Genomic DNA, 14,214 nt, shown 5'->3' on the forward strand with positions numbered 1-14,214 from the left:
GGGGAAAAAATTACGTATTTTGTAAATTTGCAACCTAGTGGAACTTTTTGTCCTTGATGTTCTTTTTATCATGGAAAGCCAGACTTCAAAAATGTCAGCCAGCAGAGATAAAATTTGAACAGCCTATTGCCATCTGTATAAGCTAAGAAAGGATGTATTAGGTATCAAAACATAAACATGTGCCAACTTTCTTTATACTTCTTACAGCTTTTTTTTTTCTTATTCCTTTAAAATGTAACTGGAAATCCGGGGGAATACTCTGCAGACAAGTTTTGAGGTTCACACTGGATGAAGTTATGGGTTGATGTACTGACTAGTATGAACTTTGCAGCAGAAGGGAAGAGATTTGGCTTCGTGTTCAGTAAAATACTGTTGCTGTACATGGCTAAAACTGTGCTGGCTGCAGATTGGCATTAGCTGGTCTGCTGCTCGTGTCATTTCCCCTGAGGACAGATGTTTTTTACATTGTCTGCTCTTTCACTTATGCTTCTGAGCAAAAAACCCCAAAATCTGAGATAGTGAATGAATGATCTTAAAGCATTTTAAAATATAGTGGATGCCAAAAAGCAAAAGGTAAAACCTTTCAACTTAAAACTTCTGCCTTTCTTGTACATTAATCACAGAAACTGAGAACTTCAGTTTTCAGGGGCTTATAGGAGCTGCAGAGCATATTTTGGGGAGCTCCTAGGTATTTGGGAAGCACCCACATTATAAAGCAGAACTGTACTCTGCACTAGAGAAAGGATATTTTTAAAATTGTCTGCACTCATGTGGACGGGCCCTCAGAAAATGCTGATCTTCGGAGGTGCAGTGACTGTGTGTGGAATTGTGTCTTCCAAGTTTAGTTACTGTATCGCATGATGAGGACATTTTATGGCTGAAAATGTGAACATTCCTGAGGGAACCTCACTGTTCTCACTTAGCACAGAACTGATAAATCATGCAAGATTGTTATGTTGATATTTTTAACATTTTTTCCTTAAGGACCAAAATAATGAGGAGAAGCACGCAAATGGACTTATAGTAAGTTTAAATCTAATCTTCATCTCCTCTTAATTCTGCAGAACATGTGAACAGAGACCTGAATTTCCACTCACTTTGCAACATGCTTCTTCCTTTCTCTAATTTACTGCTTCCAGTGTCTTGTTAAAATTCCTGTTGAGTCCTTAGCTCCTGAGGTTGGCTATAACACCCTTGTCCTTAGAAGATAGAGTGGTCAGTTTTGTATGGAGTGTCTTGAACAGCAGTGTTGTGACTGAACACTTAGATAAAAATCTGCCATGTGAACAGATGAAAGGGAAATTACTGGGGTAGAAATAGTTCTGTGTTCTGTCTGAAGTGTCTTTGTGTAGGAAATAGATCTGCTCTCCATGTGCTTCAAGTAGTTTGTCTTTTCTACAGTGCTGCTCCTTTGATGCAGAGTTGTGTAATGTCTGTCTAAGCGATGTTTCTTCTTTAATAGAACTTCTGCATTTTTAATGTAACTTCTGTCATTTTTGGTTTTGGTCACACGTGGTTTCTCTTTCTTTGTTCTTTTTTTGTCACTTGAGTACATTTCAGATACTTTTAATAGGAGATTGGTTTCAGTAAAAACTCTAAAAATCCTCATGTGTTTTCATTAGAGCTGACAGTAATTCCCAGGCCTTAGTTGTTTGTCCACTACAAACAGCTTTAGCAGTAGGATTTTCTGCTGTGAACCTTGGACTGAAGATGCACATGCATATTTCAGTTTTGTGCTCATCATAAATAAGGTGAATTATTATGTTCCCTGCAGATGGAACATAATTCAGGTCTTAGTATGAGGGAGCAGCTTCTGTGATGTCTCCTGGAAAAGGGAACCTGTGCAGGAAGACACTTCCACAGGCACAGGTGACCTGCACATCTGGGCTGCAGCTCAGAAATTTCAGAGATATTGCAGCTTGATATAGTCTGAATTTGACTAGCCACTGATCTCATTATCTCTGGGTTGGCTTCTGCTGGGGAGGAAAATGTATTTCTGTAAGAATATATTAACTGTGGATCAGTGATTGCGAAGTCTAAAATTGTGATGCTGTGGAGGTCAACGTCACCTTGGGCTAAAGGTCAGGATTTCACTTTAAACTTAGGCAGAAATATAATCATTGCTGGCTGCCATGGTGGGATGAGTTGTTTCTGTGTAATTGTTACTCAGTTGTTATTGAACTCAGAGTAGGAGACTTTCAGGTCTGCCTTAGCTGTTTCTAGCCCATGAAGGCATCCCTCAAAATATCCAACATGAAACTCCAGTTCATGTTGCAGTATGGAGGATTATTTAAGGATGAGGCTACAATCCTGAATACAAAATCAGAGTTACTTTGTTCTTTCTTTATCATACCAGTGTTCTGTATCATGTGGATTATTAGTTTCCCTAAAAAATAAAGGAGATGTAGGCAGCAATAGCATCCTGTGTATCATAGAACCATCTTGGGTTTTAAATCTTAACTCTTAAGATGGGATCATAATTTTAAACTGTGAACTCTGTGGAACAAAGGCCTTCCTGTGTTGAATACATAATTCCACAAGGAGCTGAAGTATTGGGTAAGGGACATTGCCTTTATCCTGGAATACAGTGGAGTAATATTACCTGTACTGGATTATTTGTATAGTAAGTAGTAAAACCAGTGAAATTGTAGAATGCTACTTTTATGGCTGTTTTTAATGGAGATTTTTTTAAAGTGATAAACAGAGAATAGTTGTTCTGTTTTTAGTTAAAGAAATCCTGTGGTATTGAAAAAAAACAATAGAACTTTTCACTGATTTTTAGAGTCATACAGTGTCCTGAGTTTAAAGGGATCCACAGGGATCATAGGGTTCCAGCTCCTGGCTCTGCACAGGACAGCCCCAAGAATCACACCGTGTGTCTGAGAGCACTGTCCAAACATCCAAAAGTAGGATAAAGTTCAGAAATTCAGGTAACCAGGAAAGAAGGCAAGAAAGAAATCTGCCTTTAGTAGGAAAATGGGAGGAAGGTTAAAATGAGCCTGTTTCCCTCGGTCTGAATGCAAATAGAAATTAATGGACTAAAGGGAGAGTAGAACAGTTGTAGACACTTCTTTTCAATACTGGTGTAAAAAAGAGGATAGGGATGAGCATACTGACTGCATTTCTGAGCAAACAGGGCAAAAATTTTCATAGCTCTGATAGATCAGGCATTTAAATTGCAAGGTGTTTGGAAAAGGGTTTTATGTGCCTTTTACTCAACTACCAACCAAGAAGTTCTGGTGGTTGTGTGTAAACATAAATAACAAACAGAGCTTAGATGATATTTTGGGTTAAAAGACATGGCAGTTTAGATTTCCAAGGCTCTTGATGCATAAAAAACAAGGACATCAACTGAAGTCAGTGACTTTTGGGAGCATTGAATTGACCTGGTGCTTCATTTTCCAAGTGCCCACATTCAGAAGTAGGTTGAGATGTCCTCTACTGAGCTGCACTGGACACTGTCAGCTTGCTTTGGGAAGAATTTTGCCAACAAAGCTGCTTCATGACTCTAAGCATGCTGATGATTCTTGTTTTGATTTATGGGTTGATCTGTAAAATTAATTTTTGACAAAAAAAATATTATGTTTTGAAAATACAGATTACCTATCCTGATTTTGGCCAGATAATTTGCATCTAACTTTCCACTCTTTGCATGCATTATTAATTAATGGACATTGGGTGGCATACCAGAAGCAAAAACCTGAAATAAGAATTTTTTGTAGGACGCTTCAAATCTGCATCAAATTCAATTTATTGTGCAGTCTGTGTAAAGAATCAAAATATTCCCACCTCAAAAGTATTTCTCATGTCCTCAACTGTCAATTTGTGTTTTACTTCTTCTCTCAGGGATTCGCTGTCTTGCATTTGGGCATTTCTCATGCTCACAATGTTCTTGCTATCTATGCTTTATTTTGTTTTAACTGAGGGGAAAAAGTGTGCTTTTCCTTCTCTTGCCTAGAGCACCATCAACCCCGTGGACGCCGTGTATCAGCCCAGCCCCTTGGAGCCGCCGGGGATCAGCACCATGCCTTCCCAGGCTGTCACACTGCCAGGTAGGCTGGGCACAGCCACCTTCCCGGGCTGTCACACTTCCAGGTGGGCTGTGCACAGCCACCTTCCCGGGCTGTCACACTGCCAGGTGGGCTGGGCACAGCCACCTTCCCAGGCTGTCACACATCCACGTGGGCTGGGCACAGCCACCTTCCCGGGCTGTCACACTGCCAGGTGGGCTGGGCACAGCCACCTTCCCAGGATGTCACACTGCCAGGTGGGCTGGGCACAGCCACCTTCCCAGGCTGTCACACATCCAGGTAGGCTGGGCACAGCCACCTTCCCAGGCTGTCACACATCCAGGTAGGCTGGGCACAGCCACCTTCCCAGGCTGTCACACTGCCAGGTAGGCTGGGCACAGCCACCTTCCCAGGCTGTCACACTTCCATGTGGGCTGGGCACAGCCACCTTCCCGGGCTGTCACACTGCCAGGTGGGCTGTGCACAGCCACCTTCCCAGGCTGTCACACTTCCAGGTAGGCTGGGCACAGCCACCTTCCCAGGCTGTCACACTTCCAGGTGGGCTGGGCACAGCCACCATCCCAGGCTGTCACACTGCCAGGTAGGCTGGGCACAGCCACCTTCCCAGGATGTCACACTGCCATGTGGGCTGGGCACAGCCACCTTCCCGGGCTGTCACACATCCAGGTGGGCTGGGCACAGCCACCTTCCCAGGCTGTCACACATCCACGTGGGCTGTGCACAGCCACCTTCCCAGGCTGTCACACTGCCAGGTGGGCTGTGCACAGCCACCTTCCCAGGCTGTCACACTGCCATGTGGGCTGTGCACAGCCACCTTCCCAGGCTGTCACACTGCCAGGTGGGCTGGGCACAACCAGGAGCAGAGCAGTGACTGCACACTTGGCTCAGATGGGCTCAGCAAGGACAGGAGTGGGAGGTACAGAGCGTTCTCACCAACCTGCCCCTGGTTCTGGGGAAAAGCTGATGTGTTTTATTTGCTCTCAGTTACTGGCTTGCATTTCTAACACTCTTTTTAAAAATGAAACTATGATTGTCAGAAAAGGTAAATGCTTTCTAGCTAAACAACTGCGTTTTTTGTTTTTTAAATGCCATCTTTGGTTAATAAAAAAAGGACGTAGGTATGGCTTTTGTAGAAAATGATTTAATTTTTGGAGGTGAGGTGAAAAAAAGTGGAATCTCCTTCTGAATTTTGGGGTTAACATATCAAAATATCCCCCAGAACCTGCTCAGTTGTGCAAGTCAGAGCAGCGACCCTCCTCCTTGCCAGTGGGACCTGTAGTAGCATCGCTCGGGAATCAGACTCCAACACCAAATAGTACAGGTACAGTTCTGGGTAACTTTTATTGAAGTACAAGAAACCCTGTAATAAGTCATTAAGACAACAATATTATTGGCCTGCATCTTGCTTTTGATCAGCACCAATTTCAGTGTTTTGTTAACACCAGTAATGCTGCTCTTTCTCCCCACCATGTATACACCAGCTTCCCTTTGTCTCCCCAGCATTGCAATCTTGCAGTAATTGGAGAAAACATGTCCCTTAAACTTTACTGGTGTTCTGTACTCTTCATTTTCCTTGTGCTTTCCTTTTTGTCAACTGTTAAACTCTTTATGAACCTGCCTAACTATTGCTTTTAATTTTGTATGTTCCTCTTCTGAGTTCACATCAATCTTTACTGATTTGAACAATACTTGTGTAAGTAGATTTTGAAAGAATTCATTTTTATTGTTTCTGTAATTTTTAATACTGCACAGGGAGTGGCCAGTCAGCACCTAGCAGCAGTCTCACCTCTCCAAGCCATGTCAATCTGTCTCCAAATACAGTCCCAGATTTTTCTTACTCAAGCAGTGAGGATGAGTTCTATGATGCTGATGAATTCTACCAGAGCAGTTCTTCCCCAAAGCGATGTATGGAGTAAGTAACTGACAGTGTGCAGTGTGTGCTGAATGCAGCCTGTATCTACAAGGGCATGGCTTGTCTGCTTGCAGAAATTGGTTTAGAAAGGTGGGGGAGGTCCAAAAGCCACTTTGTGAAATAGAGTGAGATTACCCCTGCGCTCAGCCACAGACAGGTGTCTGTGAAGGAGGCAGTTTCTTCCTCTGCTCTTTCCCATTCCATCAGGTATATGTTCACAAACTCTTAAAACAATCTTTGGAAGGCCCCAGCTCAGAGCTGTAATCTGAGCCCATGGTGCATTTCATATGCATTTGCTGCAGCCTTTGGTAAATGGCCAATTCCCTCATGCATTGAAAAGATATTCTTTGAACTTGGCACCCTTTCCCCAAAATCTCTATTTACTCTTCATTTTTTAATAATTGAAAAACTGATTTTAAGAGATGCTACATATTCCAAAGAGGGATTAGTCAGCTGTTTTCTGCCTTCATGTTATCTGAGGCTGCATGCTGTCCCATTCCTTCAGCTACAATCCATTCTGAGCTTTCTGTGAATTAGCATGCACCATGTGTATTAATGTCTGCCACTGCACATATATTGATGTCTGTCACTAAATTCCTTGTCTGTGAATATCAAATAATTTGGTCTGAATTACTTAATTTGAACTGTGGGAATTTATTAGTCTTCTTTAGTTCTTCAGGGTCTGCTGCAGTGCTGACTCGGAGCAGCACAGGGAGCAGCCTGAAACGTCCAGATACCACAGAGTCCCTCAATTCTTCCATGTCTAATGGCACAAATGATGCTGGTAAGTGGCCTGTGTCAACTTTCAGCAAGGAGTTATTGATTGCTAATCTGTGTGTAAACTGGGTCAATATATGCAGGATTTTTATATATATGTGTGTGTATATATGTATATGGCAAGGTACTTATGAGAAGTGGTTTATGTACTGTTTATTTACTAATGGCAGATTGCTGAATTGTAGGATTTAAAACCTGTATTTATTTACATATATGCTAATGAAATACAGTCTGGTTCTGAAGGTTTGGAGGAAAACAAAAGCCATTTGGTCTTTCAGATCTGTTTGATGCTCCTGACGATCGAGAAGATGATGGGGAAGGAGAGTCGGTGGAGGAGCACAAAAGTGTTATCATGCATCTCTTGTCACAAGTGAGATTAGGCATGGACCTCACCAAGGTAAACTTGCTGGTGTTCCTGGGGATGGAAGGGGCAGTAAACCCAGAATTCTGTGTTAAAAAAAAAAAATTACATAATTTAACTGTATATTTGTTCTAAGAGCTAGTTAAGCTGTGATCTCTTTAGCATGGTGCTTTTGAATTGGAGTTCTTACTGGAAGGGGAAAAGTAGCTGCAGAATAAGTATCCAGAATAATATCCAGATGCTAAAATCTGTTTGGGAAAATAGTTTGCTATGGAAAGTAGCTGTTTGTTCTTTTTGAACCTAATTCTTGGAGTGCTTGTGAAGCTGGCATAGGGAGAATGCTGAAATGTTACCCCTGTCTTTAGCTTCCTGGAACAAAGAGCTGCAGGATCCCAAGGTGTGGTGACATTCAATAAGACATAAAGTAAAAGGGAGAAGTAACCATATAGTGAAAAGCTTGGCTTAGTTGGGATCTTAATGAGTAAATAAGTTGCCATGTGTATTTTAGAATGCTACACTTAGCTCTGGCAAGGAAGGGGTTGGGTTCTTCATGAATGAGACTCATGCTGGTGTCTGTCTGAAGGTAGAATGACCAGCATTCTGAAGGTGTTAGTCTTTCCAGGCAGCTTGGATAAATTTAAACAAGTAATTCCAGAATGAGAAGGGACAGGAGAGATCAGTCCTTATCCATAAGTTTCCTTAAGTGGATGAATTGAACTGTCCAGCCTGGAATGAGCAGTAGATAAGAAAAAGATAACACTTTTCTGGGGAAACAGCCAGCAGCTCACAAGCAAACTGCTCAAGGTTTCTGGCAGTTCTGAATAGGAATTGATCCAAACCGTGTCTGTTCTGGGAATTCATGGGATAGCTGAAAATTACTGATCTCAGACTGGGCTGCCAGGAATCTTTATGAGCATGTACCTTGTCAGCAGCAGTAATTGGTGGTGGATCACACTGAGCAGATCCACAAGGATGGACCTTTGGGAAGTAGTAGGGAAGAGCTTAACCTTCATCTCGAGAGGAACATGCAGCAGGATGGGACTGCCAGTGGGTGTTGGTAACTGAAAATTGACAGTGTTCACAGAGATGAAATTAAATCAGCAGTGATACTGTAATTCAGAACAGCTTTTGATGTGCTCTGAGTGGGACTAGAATCCATGTAGGATGAGACTGTTCCTGCTGAACCTCCGGGTTTGGAGAAGATGCCAACTGACCTGCAGATGTCAGAACTCATTGGTGAGCTCGAGCACACAGTCAGCTGAGAGCACACGATGCTGTGGGTGCTCTGTTTGCTAGTTACAGTTGGCTTTTGTACAGGATATTCAAATACCTTCAGCTAGATGAGTTGCTTTTCTTCACTCAGGTGGTTCTTCCAACGTTTATCCTGGAAAGAAGGTCGCTGTTGGAAATGTATGCTGACTTCTTTGCACATCCGGACTTGTTTGTCAGGTATTTGACTTTGGAACAGGAGCATTCACTGGTTCTCATGCTGCTTATGGCCCTTGTGGGCTGCCAGAAGTTGGCAGTTTTGAAGAATATTGCTTGGATTTTGGTCAAAACTTCAAAACCAGTCAAATCAGCCAAACTTGTAGTTGTAAAACAGCCAAGCACCCATAAAACTTTCCTGTATCCAAGGTCCCTGCTTAGATTTCACTCTGCCTGTGCTTTTTTCTTTCTCTCTGTAGCATTAGTGACCAGAAGGATCCCAGGGAGAGGATGGTTCAGGTGGTTAAATGGTACCTCTCAGCTTTCCATGCAGGAAGGAAAGGGTCAGTTGCTAAGAAGCCTTACAATCCCATTCTGGGGGAGATCTTCCGGTGCCACTGGGTGTTGCCTGGCACTGAAGATGACATGGTGAGTTTCTCATGGAGGTTTTTTGGAGCCCAGAATGCAGAGATGCAACCCAAAGCTTTGTTAAGTCACTGACTGAAATGGATTATGCTGAGCTTAAGGAGCAAATCAACAAACTGTAGCAATTTCTAAACCAATTCTCCCCCTTCCTTCCTTGTTTTCTTTCGACAGAAGTATAAAATCTTGCGTAACAAAATTTGGTTTTTAAAGAACTACTTGACATTTTGAGTATGCCCTTTTTCCCTGCACTGTTTCATAGCACTGATTATGAATTTGTTTTTTCCCAAAGTTCTGATTTTTTTGCTTTTATTTTTTAAACCCGTGCAGCCCAGAGGGGTTGTTTAGTTTGGGTTGGTTATTTTGTTTTGTTTTGTTTTTTTGGGGTTTGTTTGGGGGGGGGGTTTGGCTTTGTTTTTGGCTTTTTTTTGGTTTTCTTTTCTGGCACCTCATTTGGGCTTCTTGCCTTAGGAAGTTGCCAGTGATGGTGTGGGAAGTGCTGTTGTGAGGTGCTTCGTGTAATACCTCCAAGTCAATGTGATTATCTGGGTATAAGCCATGTATTTTTCCCATTTCCTTTGCTTTCCATTGATCTGTTTGCTGAAATCTTGTTTCTGAGGTGAATATTTGCGCTCCAGTTTGCTGGCATAAAGGCAGTGTTGTATTTGGGCTTCCACTGCTTCTAACCATGAATTAACTGCACTTTGCATTCTTTGCCACAGGAAATGAATATTTGTTTATGGTTTTGTGGTACATGAAATCTGATCTTTATTAATATGCAGATCAGACTTTTTCAGAAGCAAAACCAAAAGCTGTTTCTCCCACTTAAATATTATTTTGTAATTGGGTTTATACATGAGTCTTTGACTGTTTTTTCTGGGGACAATTAAAACAAAGACATTTATACTTTATCAGGATAGAGTTTCTACTCTATTACTTTTAGAAAGGATCCTAATTCTAGGACTGAGGAGTCCTGCAGTACGTTTTTAGAAGCCTTTAAAGATGGAGGCAGCTTCTCGGGGAAGCTTCCAGTGTTTGCAGGCAGTGTGAGTGATGGAACGCTCTCCCCTGTCCCACAGGAGCCAGTCTCAGAAGGACCAGTCCCCTGGGTCAGTAAAAGCAACGTCACCTTTGTGGCAGAGCAGGTCTCTCACCATCCTCCAAGTAAGTTGTGACAGTACCTCTGCCAGGAGAGGTGGCAGCTGGAGAGAGGTGCCAGTAAAATCAGCTCTTGGCTTAAATCTTGGATTTACGCTTTCTCTTCAGATTTAAAAGCTGAATGTTTATAAAGACTTAAAAATTATAAACTGCTTTTGTAAGAAACTAATTGCAAACTCTGTTGTCACATAAGTGTGAGGCACCTGGGGATATTTCCCAGAGAATGAATTTGGAAACAAAGGTATCAATGTCTTGTGCTGCTGGTTTTAATACCTGCCTCTCTCTTCAGTTTCAGCATTTTATGCAGAGTGTTTTAGCAAGAGGATACAGTTCAATGCTCACATATGGACCAAGTCCAAGTTCCTAGGAATGTCTATTGGGGTTCATAACATAGGGCAAGGTATGTATGTGTAAACTGAATACCAGAGGAGAAATTAAATTCTGCAACTAGGATATTTCATAGAATAATTTACATAAATTATTTAAAGTCACCGTACTAAATGGAAGCAATGGTTGAATTTATGTAACTGGAGCTTATGTATCCGAATTAGAGATTCCTTCCACACTCTCTGTGTGCTGAAAACACCTAGGGCCCAGTTTTTTCCCAAAAATACAGCCAACCCTGCCTCTTCCAGAAGCTGCGCATTCTCATCATCCATTAAAAATGAAGTTCCTCACCTTTCCTTTTTATGGCACGTGTTTTTAATGGTATATTTAATGAGATCATTATGAAAAGTTCTGTAAAGGTTTTGCTTAATGTTTTCCAAATCTATTTTTCTTTAACAGGGTGTGTTACATGCCTAGATCATGATGAACACTATATTTTGACTTTTCCTAATGGCTATGGAAGGCAAGTAAATGCTCTAATTGGTATTTTCCTTTTTAATGCCTTGTAATGTTTCCTGCTTAGTTTTAATGGTCATAGAGCTGATCATTGTGTGCATTTCTGTGTTTCTAATTGCAGGTCTATTCTCACTGTGCCATGGATAGAGCTGGGGGGGGAGTGCAGCATTAATTGCTCAAAGACGGGTTACAACGCTTCCATCGTCTTCCACACAAAACCATTTTATGGAGGAAAGAAGCACAGAATCACAGCTGAAATTTTGTAAGCAGCTTTCTTCATCTCACTTTCTCCTTCCTCAAAGGCCAACAGTTTTAACAACACAGTCAAGAGTGTAAAATGCTGAAGCAGCAGCACCCAAAATAACTTAGCTCATCATTACCTGTCATGGAATTGGCCATTTTATAGCCACATTTGTGAGAGGGAGCTGCACAGGCCCGTGTCCTACTTTATGCTGCTTGAAAACATCCTCAGCTGATTGCCAAAGGGAACTTTGCTCTCCTGAATTATCAACAGTGACTCCATCATTACCTCTCCTACAAATACAAATACTGCAGCAAGCCTTGGGACACTGCTCATAGTGCGTCAGTTGCAAACTTCACCCATTTTTACCTGTGGTTTGGTGGGTTTTGGTTTAACCCTGTGCACGTACCCAGCACAGAGAATTCAGTGGAGATTCCCATCATATTTGGAGATGTGCTGTGCTGTCAGCAAGTGGATGCTGACAAAATGAGGTTTAACTTGGTTTTAAATCATTAACACATTGATAGATGCCATTTCAAAACTGGTGTCTTGTGTTTCCCAGTAGTCTGGAAACCTTTTTAAGCTTAAACTCACCACCCTAAATCTGTGTGGAAGGCCTGTAACTGCTTTCCTGAACTCTAAATGCAGATCCAGCCCTCAGGCAAGGCCTGTTTTACCCTGATCAGTGCTTCCTGTTAAGGTTTATGTAACTCATGCCAAACTGCCCCCTTGTAAACAGAACCCTCCTCTCTTCTGTGCTGGGCATGGACACGTTAGCTGATACAAACCAGGCTTTACAGAAAACCAAGTTTTGATCCTTTGGGATTTTTCAGTTGCTGTAATACAGCTGAGAAATGACTGCTTGTTTCTCTTTAGTTCTCCAAATGACAAGAAACCCTTCTGCTCCATTGAAGGAGAATGGAATGGGGTCATGTATGCAAAGTACTCCACAGGGGTAACACAGCTTGCTTTCTTTTTTCTCTTTTCATCAGAAATACAAGATTGTACTTAGAAAGGGGGGTTTGGAGTGGTTCTGTAGACTTGGTATTTTATTTTAAACAAACATTAATAGTTGGAACCTCCTATGAGGCTGTCCAAAAGAATGCTGAAGTGGGGATAAAACTTGTTCATTTATTCTTAAGGAAGCTTGATTTTTATACAAGAAGAGAATCTGAAGAATTACCATGTGTCATGTATTTGCTGCTAACCAGTGCACTAGAGTGTGAGGGTGTGTAAGTTTGAAGTCTAGCTAAAGAATTCAACAGGTTTATTTCTTTTTCATCTTCCACTCCAGGAGAATGCTGTCTTTATAGATACCAAGAAAATGCCTACAATAAAGAAGAAGGTAAGGAAATTGGAGGACCAAGACGACTTTGAGTCTCGCTGGTAAGAACTTCAGTTAACTGGGAACATTAAGATTTTATTTCAGTTAGACTCCAGTTTGCAGTGCAGGGACTAAGGCTGCACTGATCCAAGCACTGCATGCTCTGCTCTCCCTGAGCCCAGGTACAGGCAGGCTGGGGATTTAAGGGGGAAGAGAGGACTTGGGAGTTCTCAGTCACATCCTAATTGGGATCGAATGTTCAGGGAGGTCTGGAGAGCTCCACCACAGCCTCCTCCCTCCTGCTGTAACAGAATATCAAATATCCTGAGGGCTTTTCTGCCCTTTCTCTAACCTGAGATCTACCTTTATTCACTGCTATGTCTCCAACTTGTAGCACTCTGCTCCCATAAAAGCCTCCCTTGCCCTTTCTCTTTCCAGCTTATGGAAGGATGTCACCTACAACCTGAAGATCAGAGACATCGACGCAGCCACGGCTGCAAAGCACGCGCTTGAGGAGCGGCAGAGAGCCGAGGCCAGGGCCAGGAAGGAGAACGAGACCTCCTGGGAAACGAGGGTGAGCTTTGTTCCAGCAGGAACAAACCTTTGCTCAGCATTTGTTGCTTGCTGGGAGTCACGGAAAGCTTACCTGTGGTTACTCCTTTGCAGCTGTTCCACGAGGATGGGGAGTGCTGGGTGTACGACGAGCCGCTGCTGAAGCGCCTCGCTGCCAGCAAGCACTGAGGGGCGCGAGGCCCGAGCGCCTCGGAGCCTCGGCTGGGCAGGGTTGGCAGCTGAGCCCCGAGAGCCGCAGCCGTCGCGTCCGTACCTGCGCAGCCCCAGCCCTCCAGCTGCAGCGGTTCCTATCTCAGGGATACTGGACTTACTGAGACAGACAAAGCAATTCACGAGAGGCTGAGCAGCTCCAGGCGGGGACTGGCTCTGGTGGCAGTGGCCAGGCTCAGGCCCTGCTCCCGCTGCCTCTGGAGCAGGGAGAGGCTGGGCCCTGGGGCACAGGCACTGTAGAACCACTGTGAAGGCCACGGCGCTGGGAGCAGTTGCTTAATAATCCTGGGTCCTACATATTTAAAAAGCAAGGAACAAAATGCAAGGTGTCATTTAAATCTCGCTGAAGTTTGCAACGTGTAAATATGAGGATTCCTTTGATGGGACAATTTGTTAGACAATGCTATAAATGTTATCTTCCACCTGTACGATAATCAAATCTTTTGGCATTTCAGTGTCTTGCCCAAAATAACTGTTATTTTGAGATTGAAATGTAACCACAGATAATTCTACCCAATGCATCTTAAAGCTTCATAAAATAGATTTTTCAAACTTCTCTTATGGACTTTTTATTTCATAATAAACCTTTTCAGGAAGACTGTTTTTCAGTTGAGTCATGATAAATTAATTATGTGAAATGTATTAGCGGTATTTGTTTTTCCACTGGAATAATCCTTGCAGCTAGCTAAACCTACTTCTTAAAGTAGTTCAAAATGAGCACCTGCAGCATCCACAGGAGAAGTTTTCTGGACTCCACATCCAGCCTTGCCAGCACATCAGGAACCTCTGCATGGTGTGCTTTTGCTGCAGTTAATAATGATTGAGTAGCTAGATGTAGCAATCAAACTACTTTTCTCTCCACAGTTAAGTCCAGCTTTTATTTTATTCCATCTAATTTTGTCTGTGTTGCACATACAGAAAAACTAAAAAAGCAGT

At 42.6% G+C, this 14,214-nt stretch overlaps 1 protein-coding gene across 8 annotated transcripts in view; it reads left to right on the top strand.

Moving 5' to 3' along the window:
* Positions 1 to 13,834, top strand: part of OSBPL9 (oxysterol binding protein like 9) — a 58,139-nt gene extending 44,305 nt beyond the window's left edge. For 5 of the 8 annotated variants that reach the window (XM_068198724.1, XM_068198726.1, XM_068198727.1 and 2 more), the window contains 16 exons: positions 985 to 1,023; positions 3,959 to 4,052; positions 5,251 to 5,352; positions 5,784 to 5,943; positions 6,615 to 6,727; positions 6,999 to 7,117; positions 8,445 to 8,530; positions 8,767 to 8,935; positions 10,009 to 10,093; positions 10,377 to 10,487; positions 10,874 to 10,937; positions 11,052 to 11,192; positions 12,048 to 12,126; positions 12,466 to 12,557; positions 12,934 to 13,069; positions 13,162 to 13,834. In XM_068198724.1, coding sequence (XP_068054825.1) covers positions 985 to 1,023; positions 3,959 to 4,052; positions 5,251 to 5,352; positions 5,784 to 5,943; positions 6,615 to 6,727; positions 6,999 to 7,117; positions 8,445 to 8,530; positions 8,767 to 8,935; positions 10,009 to 10,093; positions 10,377 to 10,487; positions 10,874 to 10,937; positions 11,052 to 11,192; positions 12,048 to 12,126; positions 12,466 to 12,557; positions 12,934 to 13,069; positions 13,162 to 13,236 — 1,665 coding nt within the window. In that variant the 3' untranslated portion in view covers positions 13,237 to 13,834. The remainder of the gene's footprint in view (positions 1 to 984; positions 1,024 to 3,958; positions 4,053 to 5,250; positions 5,353 to 5,783; positions 5,944 to 6,614; positions 6,728 to 6,998; positions 7,118 to 8,444; positions 8,531 to 8,766; positions 8,936 to 10,008; positions 10,094 to 10,376; positions 10,488 to 10,873; positions 10,938 to 11,051; positions 11,193 to 12,047; positions 12,127 to 12,465; positions 12,558 to 12,933; positions 13,070 to 13,161) is intronic. The other 3 variants (XM_068198725.1, XM_068198730.1, XR_011001755.1) reach the window with 2 other exon arrangements.
* The last annotated feature ends 380 nt before the right edge of the window (positions 13,835 to 14,214 follow it).

Source organism: Anomalospiza imberbis, chromosome 9 (assembly GCF_031753505.1).
Source record: "Anomalospiza imberbis isolate Cuckoo-Finch-1a 21T00152 chromosome 9, ASM3175350v1, whole genome shotgun sequence".
In the NCBI taxonomy this organism is placed as follows: domain Eukaryota; kingdom Metazoa; phylum Chordata; class Aves; order Passeriformes; family Viduidae; genus Anomalospiza; species Anomalospiza imberbis.